General features: G+C 41.4%; 2 protein-coding genes across 2 annotated transcripts in view; one reads left to right on the top strand and one right to left on the bottom strand.

The window, feature by feature from the left end:
- Nucleotides 1–640: 640 nt before the first annotated feature.
- Nucleotides 641–2,028, top strand: LOC128745708 (uncharacterized; the record flags this gene model as incomplete). The annotated part of the gene is made up of 2 exons (XM_053842787.1): nucleotides 641–814; nucleotides 1,655–2,028. Coding segments are annotated over 2 exons (432 nt in total), but the record flags the coding sequence as incomplete, so codon positions are not given.
- A 92-nt stretch (nucleotides 2,029–2,120) lies between these two features.
- Nucleotides 2,121–20,198, bottom strand: part of LOC128745398 (uncharacterized) — a 37,557-nt gene continuing 19,479 nt past the window's right edge. The window contains exons 5-7 of the mRNA XM_053842465.1: nucleotides 2,579–2,761; nucleotides 2,314–2,452; nucleotides 2,121–2,251 (exon numbers count right to left, since the gene is read on the bottom strand). Of these exons, the coding sequence (XP_053698440.1) occupies nucleotides 2,121–2,251; nucleotides 2,314–2,452; nucleotides 2,579–2,761 (453 nt within the window). The remainder of the gene's footprint in view (nucleotides 2,252–2,313; nucleotides 2,453–2,578; nucleotides 2,762–20,198) is intronic.

The raw sequence follows: 20,198 nt of genomic DNA on the forward strand, positions 1-20,198 counted from the left end.
CTCCTTTCCTTCTAACTCCCTCTAATTATCAGATTCCATTTCTGGTATTGAATACCGTTCTTTTCATTTGTGTGCAAATATTTTGCTATTAGTTGATGCACGTGGTTGTGTCACAGTATGCATTGCTGCTGCATGTGGGTATCGTTCAATCTGCTGACAAATCTATTACGCCGTATCAGTTTTATGACATAATGGAGCTAGTTTACTGTTAGAGAAGGTGGGCCCCGTCACCACAATCATAGGTAGCTTCTTTAAGTTGCACCAGTTTAGCACCGTGTTCAACCGTTTTCGCTGAAGATCAATACCAATGTCAAGTCGCTTGCAGTAGTCACCATCATCAACAACAACCATCGCTACCAAGCCAAGTGGTGATGGCACCAGAGGTAAATAATTGTGCTACAGTTTTCGCAATGTCCCCGTATAAGCTGCCTGCCTCGAATGGAGTTTAATTGGCCGCGAGTTAGTGGCGAAGCAATACAAGGAAATCAATTAATCATTAGAGCTGCTTTTTGCACTCGTCAATCAGATTGACGTGTCACATGCTGAAAATTGTTTCGTACGCGTACACAAACACTCGCGTGCAAATGATCCGTTGTGGAAAAATCAACTCAATCTGTTTTTCTATCTAACTTGTTTCTAATGCACAGATGCTGGCACAGGAAAGGGCACTGACCTACGATCAGGTTTCTACAATGTGATTTACGATACAGTGGAAATTGAACCTTATTTTTATAGAGTAGATCGAAACCAAAGTGAAAAACTGCTTCAAGGAAACCGGCCGGGAAGTTGTCTGGTGAAATCTTCCAAATTTAAGGTGAGTTAACTAAATAACTTAGCAGGGGGAATTATAGTATTTTCTAACTAGAATGTAATCTGTATAAAAGGGTTTTAAGGGTTCCAAAAAATGTATAAAAACACAGTCCTTTTTCCATGAAATTGCTGAGTATAAGTAAGTTGTTATTGATTGGATTAAGTATAAGTAAAAGTGACCATTTACTTTACTGACAGTTATTACTATTCACCCTGTACATTATGTTTTCCCAATAATGGAGAGACAATTCATAAATGTTGATGCTTAGTTTCAATGCAATTCGTATGAAAGTTGATTCTGATTTGGGTTTTTTCGTCTCAATGACGGGAACGTAGTCGACGACATCCAGCACTCTACTTCGAAAAAATAATATAGTTACTATATATATAGTTCGGCGGATACAAAAATCGGGAGCCAAATAAACGTAAAAAGCAGAGCCAAACGTTTTTCAAAATTCGAATTGTGGGACTAATGTTAATAAACACACTTTATTTTCATAGAACTAGTCATTTTCAACACCCACTGGCGATTATTTTCCGTAAAAACCTGCACATTTCTTCATAGTTTCAAATTTAATTTTAAAAATCAGAGTTGCCAACTCGCCTGGTTTTCTATCCGCCGAACTATATATATAGTAACTATAGAAAATAAGCGTTAAATTGAATGTATCATACTTTTCGAAAATGCTCAAAACGTGTTATATGCGAAATTAATTTACAACAACCAGATTGCTGATTACACATAACTTTGTTTTCGTTTTCGTTTCGCGCATTAAACAACTCAGACATAAAAAAATTTACTGCTTTTCATAAATCGCTCATCTGATCTGTAAACATGTTTCAGCACACCAAAATTCGCTATATCCTTACCATCCACGCCGCCCGCAGCTACTTTCACTTGTACATCCGCCGAACCGGTTTCAACGGAATGTACGCCCTGGGTCTGCCGAAGCAGAAGGAGCGCCGCTTCAAGTTTCCCGCCGATATTGTCCAATATTATTGCACACATCTGTTGGAATGTGCCAACGAGACAGCAACGGTTAAACTTAATTTACTACCGTTCGTCAAGAGTGCAGTGCCGCCATTTGGATTACACAAGTAGGGCGAAGCAACTTTAAAAACCAATCGGAAACTTTAATTTTATTACATAAAATTGACTATATACACAGTTTTATCTCTTCTTTTAAGCCTTTCGGGACAAAAAATAAAACGATAATAATCGATTAAACTAGTCTAGTATTCAGTAGTAGAAAAAATGCCTAAAAAGCGTTGAGCAATGTTTCCGCGGAGAATTCCTGACGGGTTGTAGCTTATGTTGCTACGACGGCTTTGTAGACGCATCGTCCGTTTTGCATTAGCGCCGGCCAGAGGAAGGCACGAATAATATCGGACCGCTTTTCCGAGATTGGATAACGTTCGTGCTTTTCTGGTTGAAGCAGACCTGTGAAACAAATAAACGGTAAGTTACGAAGAGCATTACGGTACATGCCGCGCCGTGCTAACCCAGTGTGAAGTCCGTATCCAGATAGTACGGAATGATTTGATTGGTCATTTTCCAGGCTAACCGCACGCAGTCGCTGATGTAGTGAATCAGCGGCACGCATGTCTCCAGACAGGGGTACTCATGGAGTGTCGATAGTACCTAGTTCGAAGAAAAAAGGGCATTTGAAGTCAATCGGCATAATTTACGAGCTCTAGTAGCAGGCAAACGGAAAGGAAGGCATAGATATAATGGAAAGGAATGTCCAAGCATTACTGGTTCACTCACCTGATTGGCAACCTGCCGCTCGACGTCGCCCATAGGGAACCGGTCCGCGGTTTCTTTGAGGTTTTGCCGTACTGCTCGGTCCAGTGCAGCCGTCGCATCATCGTTCGCATCCAACACGTGCAATGTCCGGCGAACCTCTAGCACCTTGCGTTCCTTAAGGCCATGGCAGGCGCGAAAAGCCAGCTATTTACCGGTGACGATTTGCAACCGCACCGAAAGGGGTGGCAGAGAAAGAAAATAATAACCGTTAATCATTTCTTTCACACCGCAAAGCATGATTGGCAAAAATGATGACAGTATTTGAGTACATTGCAATTGTTCCGTTCAGTAGTGTCAGTTTCACTTGGTTTTATCTAGCGTAATGGTGTGTTTGTTTGACAGATGGGGTGATTGTCATTTAACGAATGGACCATTTACTACCGATCGTTAGATACATTCGCGCTACAATGGCTGCGCAATTTGTTGCTTCTCGTTAGTTAAACTTGGTTTTGTGGACCTTCATGTAGGTAATAACGAGCTGCATGAGCATTCTCGTGGGAATTCGATTAAGGAATAGGCAGAAATATTCACAACAACGCAGAAGACGTGAAGAAATTTATTACACATTTCAATTGTTGAAGTTATAAAAAAGCTGTTGTTGATTCTAAATGAAAATATCAAGACAGCTTTAGAAATAGAGTAACCTGATAAAAAAAGTAGTTGCATTTCACACCACCTCATAAATTGATGCATAAATGTAATTTAGCAAAACCCCGTGTTTTTATCAACGGAGTGGCACGCTAGAATTCCAGCGTAACGAACATCTATTCTCATTCCGCTTTCACTAAAACTGCATAAATTGAGGTCGCATTCTCATTCTGCAGAAAAATATCATATGATGAAAAATATATTACAAAATCGTAAGAATATTGGACAAATTGCATTAAACTGCTGAAATAATCTCAAACTGCCATCATTTGGTACAGCCCGCATCAAGTTGTGTTACCCGAATTAACATAGCTTTATGATGAGCAGGCTATTTTTCGGGTGCCAGTGCCAGTGATGTCGGTTACACACCCAATATATGGGAGATGACAACCTTGCCATCCCGTTGGTTTTTATCGTATCTACAACAATGTGCCGATATTTGTTTCTCTGGATGTTAGACAGTGGGAGATATTTAATATTTTTTGTTATTAAATTTTTCGTGATAATTTGTATCTGCCTTGAAGACGATTTTATTTTTATATTTGTTATGTATAAATTAGTAGCTGACCCGACAAACTTCGTATTGCCACAAATTAACCTGTGTTGTACATAAATCATGAATCTCGGATGATCTTTGTCACAATCTCGAGTTTTGCAAGTTTCTGAGGAGTTCAACCTTAGATGATTCATTTTGGCAGTTACGTAACTATGAAAGCATCCCAGGTAACCAATAAGCATTTCCAATGCTATTCAAATATAGGCCAATAAGCATTTAAGTCGCCTACTAAAATGCTATTTTGGCAAAATATACAGCTATTTTACTGATAACCTTCTTATAGTGCTGACAATGCTAATTTACAGCTAATTACCGACACGAAGAATTTGAATACAATTTTGGATGCCAATTTACAACACCTATGCAGTCAAAAAGCTAATATACAACAACGTGCAGTATAAAATGCTAGATACGCTAATTTGCTGCTTATGTTAATGCTTATTAGTTACCATGAATGAGTAGAAACAACTCCCCTGTACCCTCATTGCATAGCCAGAAAGCGGATAGTAATATTCGCCATGATTGTACAACATTTCACCGAATATCATTTTGCGAAAAACCTTAAGCGGAATATACCATTTCACGGAAAACTTTCTTGTGGAAAGTACCATTTCGCGATCCTCTCCTTACTCGCTGTCGCTCGTTCCAGGAAACCCAGGTAGACGTAGGAAAACAAATAAGACAGTAGTCATTTCTGCGGGGAGTTGCCTCCCCCCAGTGGGCGACGCTTCCGACGGCGGGTCACCGGCAACACTCGCGGCCGTCTCGTCCTGAATGATCTAGTGTTACTATAGATAGTTTTTGTGGTCTTGTTATTGACTAATGTTTTATGGAAGAGTCTTGAATTTCTCGAGTTCGATTAGTTTTTGAGTTTCGCAAAAATTTCTGTTTTATTTGTTGAGAGTCCATATCCCCCCACCACAGGGGAGAGAGGTCTCTAACTATCATAAAATAAATTCAGGACTCAAAAATCTCCCACATGCCAAATTTGGTTCCATTTGCTTGATTAGTTCTCAAGTTATAAGGAAATTTGAATTTCATTTGTATGGGAGCACCCCCTCATAAACAGGGGGGGTTTAATTCATCATAGAAAAAATTTCTTCCATCTAAAACTCCCACATGCCAAATTTGGTTCCATTTGCTTGATTAGTTCTCGAGTAATGAGGAAATTTGTGTTTTATTTGTATGGAAGCCCCCCTCTTAAAGGGGAGAAGAGTCTTAATTCCCCTTCTAAAGAGGGGATGGGACCAATTTACCATAGAATAAATTCTTGTCACCAAAAACACCCACATGCCAAATTTTGTTCTATTTGCTTGATTAGTTCTCGAGTTATGCAGAAATTTGTGTTTCATTTGTATGGGAGCCCCCCCCTCTTAGTTGGGGGAGGGGTCTCTAACCATCACTAAAACCTTTCCTGGCCCCAAAAACCTCTACATGCAAATTTTCACGCCGATTGGTTCAGTAGTTTTTGATTCTATAAGGAGCATCCCGACAGACAGACAGACAAAAATCCATTTTTATGTATAAGATAAATCCTAAGGAAAATGTTATGTTATGTTATAAATCCTAAGGAAAAATAGCTTGACATTTTTGTTTTGTTTTATATTTGATTTTCGTTTGTTTTGCAAACTTTGTAAAATTTGTAATACTAGATATTTGCTTTTTGTTATTAATTTATAAAAATTCATGCGACATACTATACTGAAACAAGGATCATGGCAACTGTTACCATATTAGAGGGTAAAATTAGGTGGACACACCAGTGAATTTTGGCAGAAAAGATTTCTGTTTAGCTTAAGCATTGTTCTAGTTAAAATTATTATATGTTTCTTTTGGCGTTACCCCGATGCATAACAGAAATAATAGAAGTCAAAATTACTAAACATTACTACGGAAGGTGGTAAAATTATCTGAGAACATATCGCTTGAACAAGAATCATGGTAAATTAGAATAGCTATTTCATGATACTTACTATTTCATGATACTGAGGGAATCAAAATACATTCAAGTCTTTTTTTACACGGTTTATTTTTACGATTTTTGAACTATAGCGGTTATTTTTATGACGATTTTTGAATTAACAGGGTTTTTATGACGATTTTTGAATTAACGCGGTTTTTTAATATCATTTTTCGATTTAACGCGTTTTTAAATTCGAGCGGCTTTTTTGGTGATTTTGAATTAACGCGATTTTTTTACATCAACGATTAACACGGTTTATTTAATGACGATTTTTGAAGAGGCAGAACAAACTGTGTAAGATTAGTAGAAACTGATTTTCTAGGAAACAAATTATCATAATTGATGGATAAGTATTACAAACTGCTCATAAAAAGTGCAACGTGGACACAAAGTGATTTGATACCACCATAGATTTCTACTTCCCGGTAAGAATTGTCGGACGGACGTCGTCCGACAGAAGTGTAACTCTTGCTTGCGTCTGTTCGACGTCGCACGACAAATTCTTACTGGGTTATCTCCTTTTTTGTGCATGGAAACATAATGCATTTTTTCCATGATGTAGGAAATTTTGCAGTAGAGAAGTTTCGAACACCATTGCCAGCGGGCGAACAATGGCTGCGATGCATTTCTTCAGAACACATAAAGGAATTCCATCTGATCCAGCAGTGAGCCAATGTTTGAGCTTTGTGATTGCGTTTTCAACGAGTTGATCGTTTATGTGGAATACATTCAAGTTTATCGGATCAGATGAAGTGCACTATCGAAGCAACAAATGTGTGGAATTCTTGAAGTGAGGGGCAAAAAGTTCGCATTTTTCCTCTGCTGTATTCGCACCAGTGTTGCGAGACCCGCCCTCGTGTGGTTTAATTTTCTCACACACGCGTACCTACTCATTCTAACGAACACGCTGGCACTAGCACCCCTTCAAAACTCCCGCTCTTATTTCATCATGCAGCGCAACGAATGTTTGCGCGTATGTGTTTAGCTAACAGCTACAGCTACAGTTGCCGGTCGTCGTTCGTCGTTGCAGCCCGATTTGCTGATGCCGATTAGACGCGAGGGCTCGCGCTCCCGCCCGTGAGGAGAATCAAGGGTGAAGATAAAGAAGAAGAAAAAAGTAATGCCAAATTTGTATCCCAGTGCGCCACCAGCGTCACGGGCATTTGATTCCTCACGAATTTTTTACCTCGGGAAAAATCCATGCAGGAAGACGATGTGAGAATGAGCGTACGCGAGTGTGTGGGTAACAAAATATCTCACACAGCACCGGCGGCTGTTCCTTTTAGGCCTGCGTGTGCGGAGTAAGTGTTGAATGCTATTTTTCTGATACTCTTTCGCGTGTGAGTAGGCATGGTTGACTTCTCGCTCGATTCGTAACATTGATTCGCACTATGGGTACCCACAAATATATTTACAGGCAGTCCTACCTCGTTTTTCTAAGAATTCATGAGCAATCAGAATAATTTTGGATATCTACGCAAGTGAATCTTTTGTGCAGAAGTCAATTGTAATCTGCTAACTATGATACTTTGTCACTTTGAAAATGAACACCGGAGCTTGCCGTATTTTCGCAGAGCAGAAAACCTGAGGCTCTTCAAAAACCGTATAAAGCATCACACCACGCTGGTTTCCAAGGTGGTCTACAGGTGAGCACACAATCAGAGGTAAGATGTTCCATAGCTTGGGTGAAGTGACTAACAGCATCGTCAATATCCGCAAATAGGTCATGGTACATCCAGTCGGCCCGACTGATTGCGAAAGACCAAGTCACTAGCGACAAAAATATTATCGAATTCAATAGAAACTGGCAAATCCACTACTGCTTCAACAGCGGGATGATCAACGTTAAATGAAACTACAGAACCAAGAGCTTCGTGGACCGAGCAAAATGAGGTAGTAGATTCGCTGGCCAAAACAAGATCAAGCAGGCATGAATTTCTGTTCACTACCGTATTTATCTGCGTTAGACCTTGCAGGTAGAAACCGTCCAAGAGAGCAGCGCAAGTCGCTGAAATGTTCGATCGCAAGATGTCTACCACAGGTGGTGCATGCCCAGAAAAACTCCAAACGAGTTCGGATTGATTATAATTGCTGATGAAATACGACTATGTCGTTATGGAAGCTGAACAGGACTGCTAGGCCGTTTTAGAACAAATTACTGGGCAGGAAAAGAGCTCGAAATTCATTAAAAACTTCCCCATTTGGAGGATAACCAGCATCCACAGTTGCAGAAAAGTGTTATGGTCGTAATATTTGGAACCAAAAAATTTAGCAATAGAGGTGCCTTCATAATAGGTTGCTGCCTTTTCCGGAGCAGCATGAAGTTGATTGCCTTTTGTAGCTCGGCTTGACCAGCTCCAATCACCATTAGAATTTGTCTTCATGTTGGGATAACGACAATTGCGTCGCTGTGATTCGTCAGAAGTTTTTTTTGTTAGATTATAGTCACTTTAACAGCTTGAGTCATTCGTGACTTCTACGGGGTTGGGATTTGAACCCTGGTCCACGGCGTGAGAGGCGTGAATGCTAACCACAACACTGGGGGACTGACCGATTCGATTGTGAAGGGCAAATCAAAGAAGAAGAGTGGAACTGCAAGCGAAGAGGAGTTTAAACGAAAATGGAATTTGGCCTCAAAATAAGTGGGAAACAGCTGGCAACAGATAAGGCGATGCACAATGGGCAAAAATGAGCTCGTTGTGGCATCCTGGTATTTATTGCATATTATAGGATTTGCCTTAAATGGGTAATGTGTGTTAATGACCCATTATTTGGGTAGTTGTCAGTAGCGTGTAGCTGGCACAGAGAGAGTGTCAGTTGACAGCTTCCCGCGTTGGGATGAGTGAGTCAGTTGGTGTTAGATGGTGAACCGCAGGACATCACACTCGTAATCCAAATAATTAGAAGCCGCTGGTTTGGAATCTTACAAGATACATTTTGCTAGGTAAAAAAATGCAAGGAATTTGTGATAGTCTAGGCTGATCAGACGTCCCGAATTTGGATGGCTTGTGCCGGATTACTAAGCGCCCCGGAAAATGTTCCGCATCGATTAATTTTTTAATTGAAACAGTTTCGAAGGAAATTATGTTACATTGCATGAAAAAACCTACTGCTGACAACGCTCGTTAGCCGGTGCACACCTTCCCAGTCACGGCCCCGGTCAGCCGAACTCCTCATCTGACTAATGTCGCTGGTGACTGTTCTCTTTATTTTCAGCTTTCGCTTCATTATCCCCCAGTATACCAATACCTGATGAACCTGGGGACAATTTGGTGCACTCAGCTCTTTTACGATGAACTGAAGTTCATTGTCCATTGTAGCATGTATGCTGAAACTGCGTCAGGCTATCATGGGATTTAATGAAGGGTCAAATCCGCCTGGTGATGCACCTACTCCTGTGTAACTCCGAATTCCTATCCGTCACAAAAAACTGGTTGTCACACGGATCTCGAATCCGCTACAAAGCCTACTGCGAGTTAGAGCATGAAGAATTTAACCCATGGATTTTCTGAAGCTTATTCATCTTCGAGTCAGACGCATGCATCCCGTTTCGTCATCACCCGGCCGCACATCCCACGAGACCGTATTCTAGTCTTTGTTTATTGTTTATGCCCGTCCAGGTAGCTCCGGGGTACGATGCTGGCCTAACAAGCCAGTCGTCGTATGTTCGAATCTCGACTGGGTGGTGCCGCTACAGAGTTAATAGGATCTTTGCACTTAGTCCTGTAATTTTCCTGTACTCTAGTAATTGGCTGCGAAGTCTCTCGATAAAGAAGGGTCAAGTTCTGAAGGTCGTTTATACCCATGGATTTGCTTTTTAATTGTTTTAAGCTTCTGTTGGGCTCCCCACTTACTCGGTAACCGAGACGGAGTCGCCGTACAGTACAGCGGTCACTATCAAGAGGTCGGTCACTCTGCACAACCGTTTTTATGTTAGGCGACTTGAAACGAGCCGAACTGTGCCGATGCTGTACCGAAAGTGCCGAACTGCAAAATTTGTTAAATTCGTTATAATCTGATAGATCTGGCAACCGTGCGAGATGATTTTGACAACTGGCAGTGCTCCCATTTCATATGTAAAATTGAACCGGAGGTTGATATCAATGTGCAATGTGCTGAGTGTCCGACCCCTTGGTCACTATAAAGTTTTTTCGCCAAAGCACAATCCGTGATGCTGAAATCAGCCTTGACTTTCCGAAACACCCTCAACCGCAATTTACGATCAACAGCTCAACTCCAATGTCTGGCCTGCGCCTTGCGGACAGCTCTGAGAGTTTCTTTGGACACCTTAATTACTCACACCACAGCTCTTTTAGGATAATCCGTCAGTCCCGCCCGCTCCCGAGCCGACACTGATGGATCTTGCAGGTGACCTCACACAATTACTTTCATTTCTCCTCCATGATGAATATCTCGAAACCACGTTCCCTTTAAACTACGAAAAAAATATACCGAGCAGAACTGTTTACAAATAACACAACGCTATGAAAAACTAGCATCGACGGCCACTGGGAGCGCCGCTATCGCCAAAATGAAGTGCCCAATTTCTAAATGATCACATCTTTACTACCGAACCAATTTAGCAAATAAGCCATTCAATATGTCCCGCATTCATAAAAAAAAATCTAGTCACTTTATGATAATCCCATCTTGTGCAAACTTTGGGAAGATGTCCATTTTACCCTATTGTCCCAAAAAATCATGGTAAAAGTTAGTCAAACAGTATAAAAACTTATCTGCCGCCCGTGAAATGAAATTTTATTGATTGACTTCTCTAAAGACTCTATCGTTGATGAATTACGCATTTTTATGCAATAGCAAATGAATGTGTTTTTGCGGATCTAGGAGAGAACCAGGCAAAATGGACTGTTGGAGTGAATTCTTTTGCTGTACCAAAGCGGTGAGATTCAACTCTTCTGATGTTTTTCAAATGCAATACTGCTATTCGAGCTTATTCCCCGGCCCTTGAGTTAATTATAATCGCTTTAATTAGATTTTAATACGTATTTAGCGGTGAATTGGGTAAAATAGACTGTTGGAATGTGTAATCATTTATACCAGCCATCGAGCATGCAGCCAATAAAAATCGATACGTGCCACGCTGTCGGAGTAGAGATCGATCACATCCCATCAAGATCGATTAGAGGAGAGCGAGGATCATCTACCGATAATTAGCGTTACCAATGACGGAGAGATCAGTCTGCCATCGATCACGGCCTAGAACAGGTGTCCCAAGGGGGAACCTCTTTAATTTATATCGCACGTTATAATAGTATTGTGTACAATAAATGTAGTTTGTGTCTAAGTTATTAAATAATTGTTTAGTACAATAAAAGGTGTTATTAGTGCAACGGTGTGGTTTTCTTGCTGGATTCACGGAGCCTTGATTGCCCGTGTCGTCGTCATCACTAGTCCGAGGAAGGAAGGACAATTGGTCGTTGGCCGTGGACGATAGGCCATCCAAGAACCACATACCTCATTGGGAGAAGGACGGATTCTCTCCCAACAAAGCTGGTCCTTCGAGCCGGATCCAGGAAGGAAGGATCTGGACCATTCAAGGCATCAAGCGCGGGGCGCTTCGTTCAACTATTGTGCTGCAGGTTGCCATTGTGAAGGGGCAACAAAGGAACCGACGCCAGCTAGTCGCCATTGCGGAAGAACTGACGCTATCGGGTCGCTATTGTTAATCGGCAACAAAGGAACCGACGCCAACTAGACGCCATCGAGTCGCCATTGTGAGACGCCAACGGACGGATACCAAGACAACAAGTTATAAATCGGTCAGCACTGGTCATCCGCGGAAGGCTACGAGACGGACCTGCGGCGTTCTTTACCTGTGAGGTAGGTAGAACATATTACGTATATGTCCGCCGAAGCTTTTCCGTCTTACTATATCTAACACTGGTCCTTTATTACCACTTTCGGAAAACCTGTTCGAGCGTCAGAGCGACACAGGAGACCGGTTTTGGACTCGGTCAATCGGTCGATCGATAGGAAAGGCAGACAAGGAGTAGTGTCGTTTCGGAAAACGACTATTGCTGTCGATCTGTTGGGAATACGGCTGTGGTAAACGGTCGTGTAACTGGTTGCATCATCCGGAAATTGGTTTGGTTAGGTAAAAATTACACATAGTTATGTCCAGCTGGAGCCTGGACTGGTCGGATTCTATCGTAAATAAATTCTACCTTTTGATGCAAACTGGATTTATACTTCTACGTGGAATTGCCCTGTGATTCGGAGACTTCTACTATCGGTGTTTCTCAATTGATTTCGATCAAATTGCTCATTTCGGTGCAGATTAACGGTTGGCCAGGTAAGGCTACGGTATATGTCCTGCCGAAGCCGTATTTGTGATACTACAATTAATTTATTCCCTTTCGTGAACTGCATTGGCGAGGTTATTCAAATTCATATTGCTTATGTGAGGATTGGTTGTGAGAGGATTACCTACGTGATAGCCATCATTGGATCTGAGAGAGCTTTTATTTTTTGGTTACTGCGCCGCTGTTAGTTCTCCAGGTAGGGCTTAACAGTATATGTTCGGCCGAAGTAGGGCCACATTGTATACTACATTCGAGTTCTTCTCTACCACTCTACTCCTGAGCTAACATCATGCCGCCTGCTGCATCGTCTACAGCGAAGAAGGTTGCATCCTTGAAGTCACTGCAAACCAAATTGAAGGGCTTGCATGCTTCGTTTCGAAATATCGCCGAGTTTGTGTCCAACTACCCACAGGACACAACCGCCAGTCAGATAGCAGTACGTCTCGAACGATTGACAGATTTATGGGACAAGATAACGGAAATTACTTATGAGGTTGAATCTCATGAAGATTTTATTGTGGAAGAAGATGCCTTCGCTAAGGAGCGTTTAGAGTTCGAAAATCGTTACTTTGATATTAAATCGTTTCTGATAGATAAGGCAAGGGAGTTGCAGGATCCTCCGGTTTTAGAGCAATCTACAAGGCAATTAGATAACTCAACGCTAGGGCAAGTGGATCACATACGGTTGCCTCAAATCAAACTTCAGTCCTTCAATGGTAATATAGACGACTGGCTTAGCTTCAGGGATCTATTCACCTCTATGATTCACTGGAAATCGGATCTACCGGAGGTAGAAAAGTTACATTATTTAAAAAGCAGCCTGCAAGGGGAGGCAAAGGCTTTGATCGATCCAATTAAGACTACCAGAGGAAATTATCAAATCGCTTGGGAAACTTTACTTAAACGCTATAATAACAGCAAGTTGCTGAAGAAGCGGCAAATCCAATCACTGCTTAACCTATCCACTGTTGCAAAGGAATCTGGTGCTGAATTACATGCGCTACTAGAGGCTTTTCAACGCATTGTCCACACTTTAGACCAGATAGTACAGCCAGCGGACTATAAGGATCTACTATTGGTTAACATTCTCATTACTCGTTTGGATGGTAGCACTCGCAGAAGCTGGGAGGAGTATTCTGCCAATAAGGAGCAAGATTGTCTCAAGGACCTGGTTGACTTCTTACAACGTCGAGTTCAAGTTCTCGAGTCTCTTCCATCAAGGCATTCCGAGAGTAAACGTGAGTCTTCGCCAGTTAAGAAAAGGGTGCCATCGTTTAGAGTAAACCATAATGCAACACAAAATTCTACTGGTAAATGTCCAGCATGTCCTGAGACACATTGGCTTCACACCTGCCCGGTCTTTCAAAAAATGTCTGTCGCTAACAGGGAATCCTTGCTACGAATTCACTCACTCTGTCGCAACTGTTTCAAAAGGGGCCATCAAGCGAAAAATTGCCTATCTAAATATTACTGCAGGAAGTGTAAGGCTCGGCATCATACAATGGTTTGCTTTAGGTCGGACGGAGAAGGCAATGACTATAAACCCAGCGAAGATCAAAGACCGTCGACAAGCAACATGGTGGTAGCTGAAACATCAGAAGAAGCAATTACGAGGGTGTCGAACCAGGCTTCAACTCAAAGTGTCTCTGCTAGCGCTTCCACGGAAAGGATTACAACTATACTTCTAGCAACGGCAATAATAATAATCGAAGATGACAATGGTTTGTGTCATCATGCTCGCGCCTTACTCGATTCGGGATCAGAATGTAATTTCATTTCTGAAGCATTATGTCAACGGTTAAAAGTATCCAGGCAAGGGGTCGAGATTTCAGTTCTTGGAGTAGGTCAGGTCGCAACAAAGGTGAAGCACAGTGTCCGTGCAACAATCAAATCAAGAGTCTCAACATTTGCCAAGAAAATGGATTTCCTCGTTTTACCAAAGGTTACCGTAAATTTACCAACATCGCCTGTAAGGCACTTCGGATGGGATATACCGGAGGATATTAGACTGGCTGATCCCGCTTTCTTTCAATCGAGAGGTGTCGATTTGGTCCTGGGCATTCAAGCGTTTTTCAGTTTCTTTCAGACTGGAAATGAATTATCACTAGGAGATGGTCTACCGCAATTAACGGAGTCGGTTTTTGGATGGGTGGTATCCGGAGAAGTAGAATCTACTAAAAGGCCATCACAAACGGTATGTAACATGGCGGTATCAGGCACATTGGAGAAGTTAATGGAACGGTTTTGGGCCTCTGAGGAGGTAGGATACGATAACAACTACTCGCCTGAGGAAATGCGCTGCGAGGAGCAGTATCAGAGGACAACTCGTCGAGATTCGAATGGCCGGTACACAGTAACGCTACCAAGGGACGAAAATGTACTAAATCGGATGGGATCATCAAAGGATATCGCTTTAAAACGTCTTCTAGGATTGGAAAGAAGGCTCGAACGAGATGCAGAGCTGCGCAAACAATATGAAGCGTTTATGTTAGAATACCTTCAATTAGGACACATGCAGAAGGTGGAATGCAGTGCGCAAGAAGAATTCAATCGTTGTTATTTACCACACCATCCTGTCGTAAAAAACTCCAGTACCACTACCAAGGTTAGGGTGGTCTTTGATGCCTCCTGTAAAACGTCAACTGGGATTTCACTTAATGAAGCGCTATTTGTTGGACCGATCGTACAGCAGGACTTGCGGTCGATCATACTTCGCTGTCGAACTCGTCAGATAATGGTTGTCGCTGATGTAGAGAAAATGTTTCGCCAAATTAACATGGATAACGCAGATACCCCATTGCAAAGTATATTGTGGCGATTCAATCGAGATGAACAGTTTGTAACGTACGAACTTAAAACGGTCACGTACGGAACGAAACCGGCACCGTTCCTAGCAACTCGAACACTAAAACAACTCGCTGAGGATGAACGGGAACAGTTTCCTCTCGCGGCTCAGGCAGTAAATGAAGACATCTACATGGACGATGTGATATCTGGAACCAATGATATCAACACCGCAGTTGAATTACGGAGACAGTTAGACAGCATGCTGGCGGGCGGAGGATTTAAACTACGAAAATGGGTATCTAATAGCAAGCAGGTACTGGAAGGTATACCAAGGGAGAATCTGGCACTCCCTGAGACGGAAGAAGTTAGCTGGGACCGTGATGCAACGGTAAAAACTTTAGGACTGTCTTGGCTACCTAAAACGGATTGTCTTAAATTTCAATTTGTCATTCCTCCACTCAGTGAAGAGGAACTTCTAACAAAGCGAACGATTCTATCTATTATCGCATCGCTGTTCGACCCTCTAGGGCTATTGGGTGCAACCATAGTAGTGTTCGACATCGGAACGAAAATTGAAGTCCGGGTTCCGGTCCGGTCCGGTCCGGTAAAAAATCGGTACGAATTTTTTAGGTCCGATTTCGTTCCGGTCCGATTTAGCTCTGTTCCGGTTCCGGTCCGATTCCGGTCCGGAAGTCCGAAATTGTCCGGATGCAAAATTGACCAATTTTTAAAAAATAGGTAAATGTCAAAGGCAAAGCTTTGAATGTGTGGAACCTTCCGTAACTACTAAACGCTAACCGGCCTGAAACGGATAATTTAAAAAAAATGGAAATGCGACACCATTAACTGATGCTTGGTAGCTTACCAATCTTGGAATGGTACACTTTAAGACATGAAAGTCAGCTTTTAATTAAATAATTGCCTGTCAATCGCCAGTTTATGTTCTGAATCTTTGAATTTGAAAATTAATTCAAATTCGCGATTTTTTATTTTCTCAGGAAACTTCCAATCAAATTTTACAGTTTTCTCGGACATCACTTGCTTCAAAAGTTTATAACTTTTGAACAATTTGTTTTATGAAACGGCAAAAAATTCTTAGCCACTTGACAAAAATACCAGTTGGAAAAAATATTTCTCACGGTGGTGGAAAACTCCTGAAGAAAAAAAAAATCACTGCAGTGAAATTTTTGACACTAACAGATAAATGAATTATCTAATAAGAAAAAAATACAGTGGACTCTTGGAAAAGTTAACTCTCTGAAAAGTTAATTGTTCAGAAAAGTTAAGCGAATATTAGCTCCCATGCAACACATGCAATTTTTGCCTTAACTTTTCCGAGAGTTTAAATTTTTTGGTTATCCAAAGCGTTCATTCACACACGTGTGGTTTCCTTCTATCTTTAATTCTCCTTTTTCGATTTCTTAACGCCTTTTCACAGTTTCTTACAGAGTCTCATCATAACTGGGATTAAATTAAACTCTTGTACCGGACAGTTGTAGCAACAGTTCAATACGGGCACATACTTTTCTCAGGATTTTTGATAACATACTGGAAAAGCGCAAACTTAGATTGAATTTTAAATGCTAAAGAAGGAACAGCAGGGACGAAAAATAAACGCGAACATTACCAAAACGTTGGCGTTGATTTCGAAAAATCAAAAGTTAACTAGTATAACCGACTATTTTAAATTTACTGAAAGGAACTAAGTATTATTCCATAAAGAGGTTTTTTTTCTTTTTTTTTTCTTTTTTTCGGGTTATCTAACTGGTCGCTTAATCTTCTATACCTATAAAATGGATTTCTGTCTGTCTGTCTGTCGGTAAGTTCCTTATAGAATCGAAAACTACTGAACCGATCGGCGTGAAAATTTGCATTGTAGGATTTTTGGGGCCGAGGAAGGTTCTTATGATGGTCAGAGACCCCTCCCCCCACCAAGAGGGAGGGCTCCCATACAAATCAAACACAAATTCTGCATAACTCGAGAGCTAATCAGGCAAATAGATTAAAACTTGACATAAGGGTATATTTGGAGATAATTTTTTTTAATGGTGCACCCTTCTTCTCTTTAGGAGGGGAATTATGACCCCTCCCCCTTTAGGGGAATGAAATACAAATTTCCTCATAACTCGAGAACTAATCAAGCAAATGGAACCAAATTCGGCATGTGGGGAATTTTGTAGACAGGATTTTTTTGTCATGACTTTTCCATAAAACATAACAGACAATAACAAGACCACCAAAAACTTTCTGCAGCCCCCCGCAGAAATCAGCTCTGTCTAGGTTGATTTGTTTTCCTAGGTCTACCTCTATTACTTTCCTTCAGTTGGATCCGAACGAGCGACAACGAGTGAGGAGAGGATCACCCCGAGGATCGAAATGGTACTTTTCATGAAAAGGTTTTCCGTGAAATGGGACATTCCGCGTAAGGTTTTTCGCGAAATGGTATTCAGCGAAATGTTATACAATCACGGCGCATATTTAAGTGCTATAACGCTTAACAGGGGGATTGTTTTCTACTTTATTGTTAGGAAAAATTGAAAATTTGTAAATTAAAATACCCATGCTCTCATAGTGACGTAACTGCCAAAATGAGTTATCTTAGGTTGAGCTCCTCAGAAACTTGCTAAACTCGAGATTGTGACAGATTCACGATTTATGTACAACACATTTTAATTTGTGGCAATACGAAGTTTGCCGGGTCAGCTAGTAGCATATAACACTCTGCGCTGAGCCCTTTTGTGATGTTAACAAAGTGTCAGAGAGACCTCAAACATCAGTTATACCTGACGAGGCAGGCAATGTCGCCCACTTAAAAACAGGTAGAGTCCCAAGCTTAGCCGTCACGCCTTTGCCCGCAGGCGGAGGCGTTCCGGCCCTGCGCAGACTCCATGAACTGGCTCTAAGATCTCTCTGCGAAAGGCCGGAATGCCATATTTGAAATATAATGATGACGATGATGATGATAATGATGATGATGATGAGAAGAAAAATGATAGATCGAATTTGTAAATGTGCTTTGGACTTTTTGTACTACTTGAGTTAGACTAATCTCATATTTTTATTCTTGACCTTGAAATGCGGTCATACTTGAGTTGTAAAATGTAGTATAGTGAAGTGGAGGATTCGTCAGCCCCGTCTGACACCGGTCATCAACCGCGCGGCCGCTTTCTATTTTCTAACACAAACAACGACAAATGAACTAATAGGAAAGACAAATTTCGGAGCATTGGCGGTTATCAACTTATCAGGGCAAATTGAATCTTTCATTCCCCCAGCATTTATGCACTGTCCCAAGATACACAGTAAATTGAGCGCAGTACAACTCGGACGTTCGCGGTAGTCGACAGAAGTTTTAGAGCTTATAAAGCTTTATAGAGACGCACCCGCCTTCCTACCCTCGAGACCAAAGAGCTAGTGCAGTAAAGCTGTGGGCTTAAACGTCTCTCTAAGACTCAACCCCTCCCTATCGACAGACCCCGCGGCCGGCCATCAGAGCACAGGTCAGCCACGGGGTCAGTGCAAAAATCCTACTGACTATTTAGCAGCACCGCCCAGCCGAGACTCGAACACACGACACGAATTGACCTAATTTTCCCATCTGCTATCTAAGCACTTCTATTATTATACCCGTAATCATTATAGAGTGGTCCTTCGGCATCCAACAGGATCTGGTATCCCACTTACATCCCCTTACTAGCCCTAAGCCAACCAATCCGACATTTTTCGGACATATTTGTGACAGCTGTAAATAGGGATGAATCCCAAAAACATTCATCTATTAATTATCAGAGATCCCCATACTGGCCTTATTCTTAAACGGAATAAAAGCACTTTCTGAACAACGCAACAATCGCATTTGGTAAATTTTCACCCCGAGTTCCTCTTGAAATCACAAAAGTATTTTGACATATACCCACAAAGCCCTACACCACGACAAGGTTCAGTTTTATCGTAGGGAAGCATTATTTCATAAAGATCTTGCTACATATTTCTTTATGTTACAACTTCCAGATACTTAAAAATGAGTATTCTGCATCCGAGAATATATTTTTCGCTTTTGTGTTTATCATTTTCAATGACTCTTAGGACTACTCACAAAAGGTAATATTTCGAAAAAGTTAATCGACCCATTCACCAATCGATTAACTTTTCCGAGAGTCCACTATATTTCAAAATTTCTTAAGACTTAGAACATGGGCTTTCCAACATTTGATTAGAATTTTGCACCGTCATAGAAAATGATGTGGAAAGCTTGTTCCAACTAATATTTTTCCTGGATTGCTGAGAAAATTTTATAGCGTTTTCATAAAAAAATTGTTCTGCAATGCTTGGTTTTAAAACTATAAACTTTCGAAATGAGCTGTGTTCGAAAAAATCGAAAAATTTCTAGTGGAGTTTTCTGGGAAAATAGGACAGGATATTGTTTTCATTAAAAAGTTAACATCCTATACTCGTAAGCAAAATTTCATGAAAATCTGAGACTCTTCGGCCTAAACCTATACGATAATTTTGAAAAATCCGATGAAACTATTGAGTTATCTTTCATATTGGACCATAAGCGTGAATATCGGTTACCTTTGAAATTAAATTTTGAGGGATCATAAGGCACGAACCGATGCTGCGAAACGTTCGGTTTTAAGACCCACAGATATTTTCTAATTTTTCAAAAATAAATCGATTCGCTGGACTTGTTTTGGAGCCTTCAACAGAAAGTGTATTATTGCTAGCGAAATTATTGCCTTTCCTCAATACTGAGGAAGTGAAAGGAAATTAGTTTTAAACATAGAAAGCAAGTCCTAGTCATCGTTTCCACTGCGGTCAGTTTTACGATCAAAAGTGCTCCGGACTTTTCCGGACTTTCAACGGAAGACCTGGTCCGGTCCGGTTCCGGAACGCTTCGTTCCGGTTCCGGTCCGATAAAAAATCGGACTCAAAAATTTCGTTCCGATCGGACTTCGGACCGGGTATCGGACCGGACTTTCCGGACTTTACCCGGTCCGATGTCGATCACTAAACCATAGTGAAGGCAAAAATATTAATGCAAAGATTATGGCACCTCGATAACGGCCAAGGGGAAAGGCTGTCATGGGATGAACCGGTACCGGAAATGGTAGGTGAGGAATGGAAAACCTTTCATTCAGAATTACCATCCCTAAATTTACTTCGAATTCCGCGATGTGTGATCCCGGCTGGATCAGTTTCTACCGATATTCACTGCTTCTCAGATGCTTCGGAAAGGGCATTTGGCTGTTGTTTATATCTTCGAAGCACTGATGGGAACGGAAGATATACAGTCCAACTACT

This window comes from Sabethes cyaneus, chromosome 1 (assembly GCF_943734655.1).
Source record: "Sabethes cyaneus chromosome 1, idSabCyanKW18_F2, whole genome shotgun sequence".
Classification (NCBI taxonomy): Eukaryota; Metazoa; Arthropoda; class Insecta; order Diptera; family Culicidae; genus Sabethes; species Sabethes cyaneus.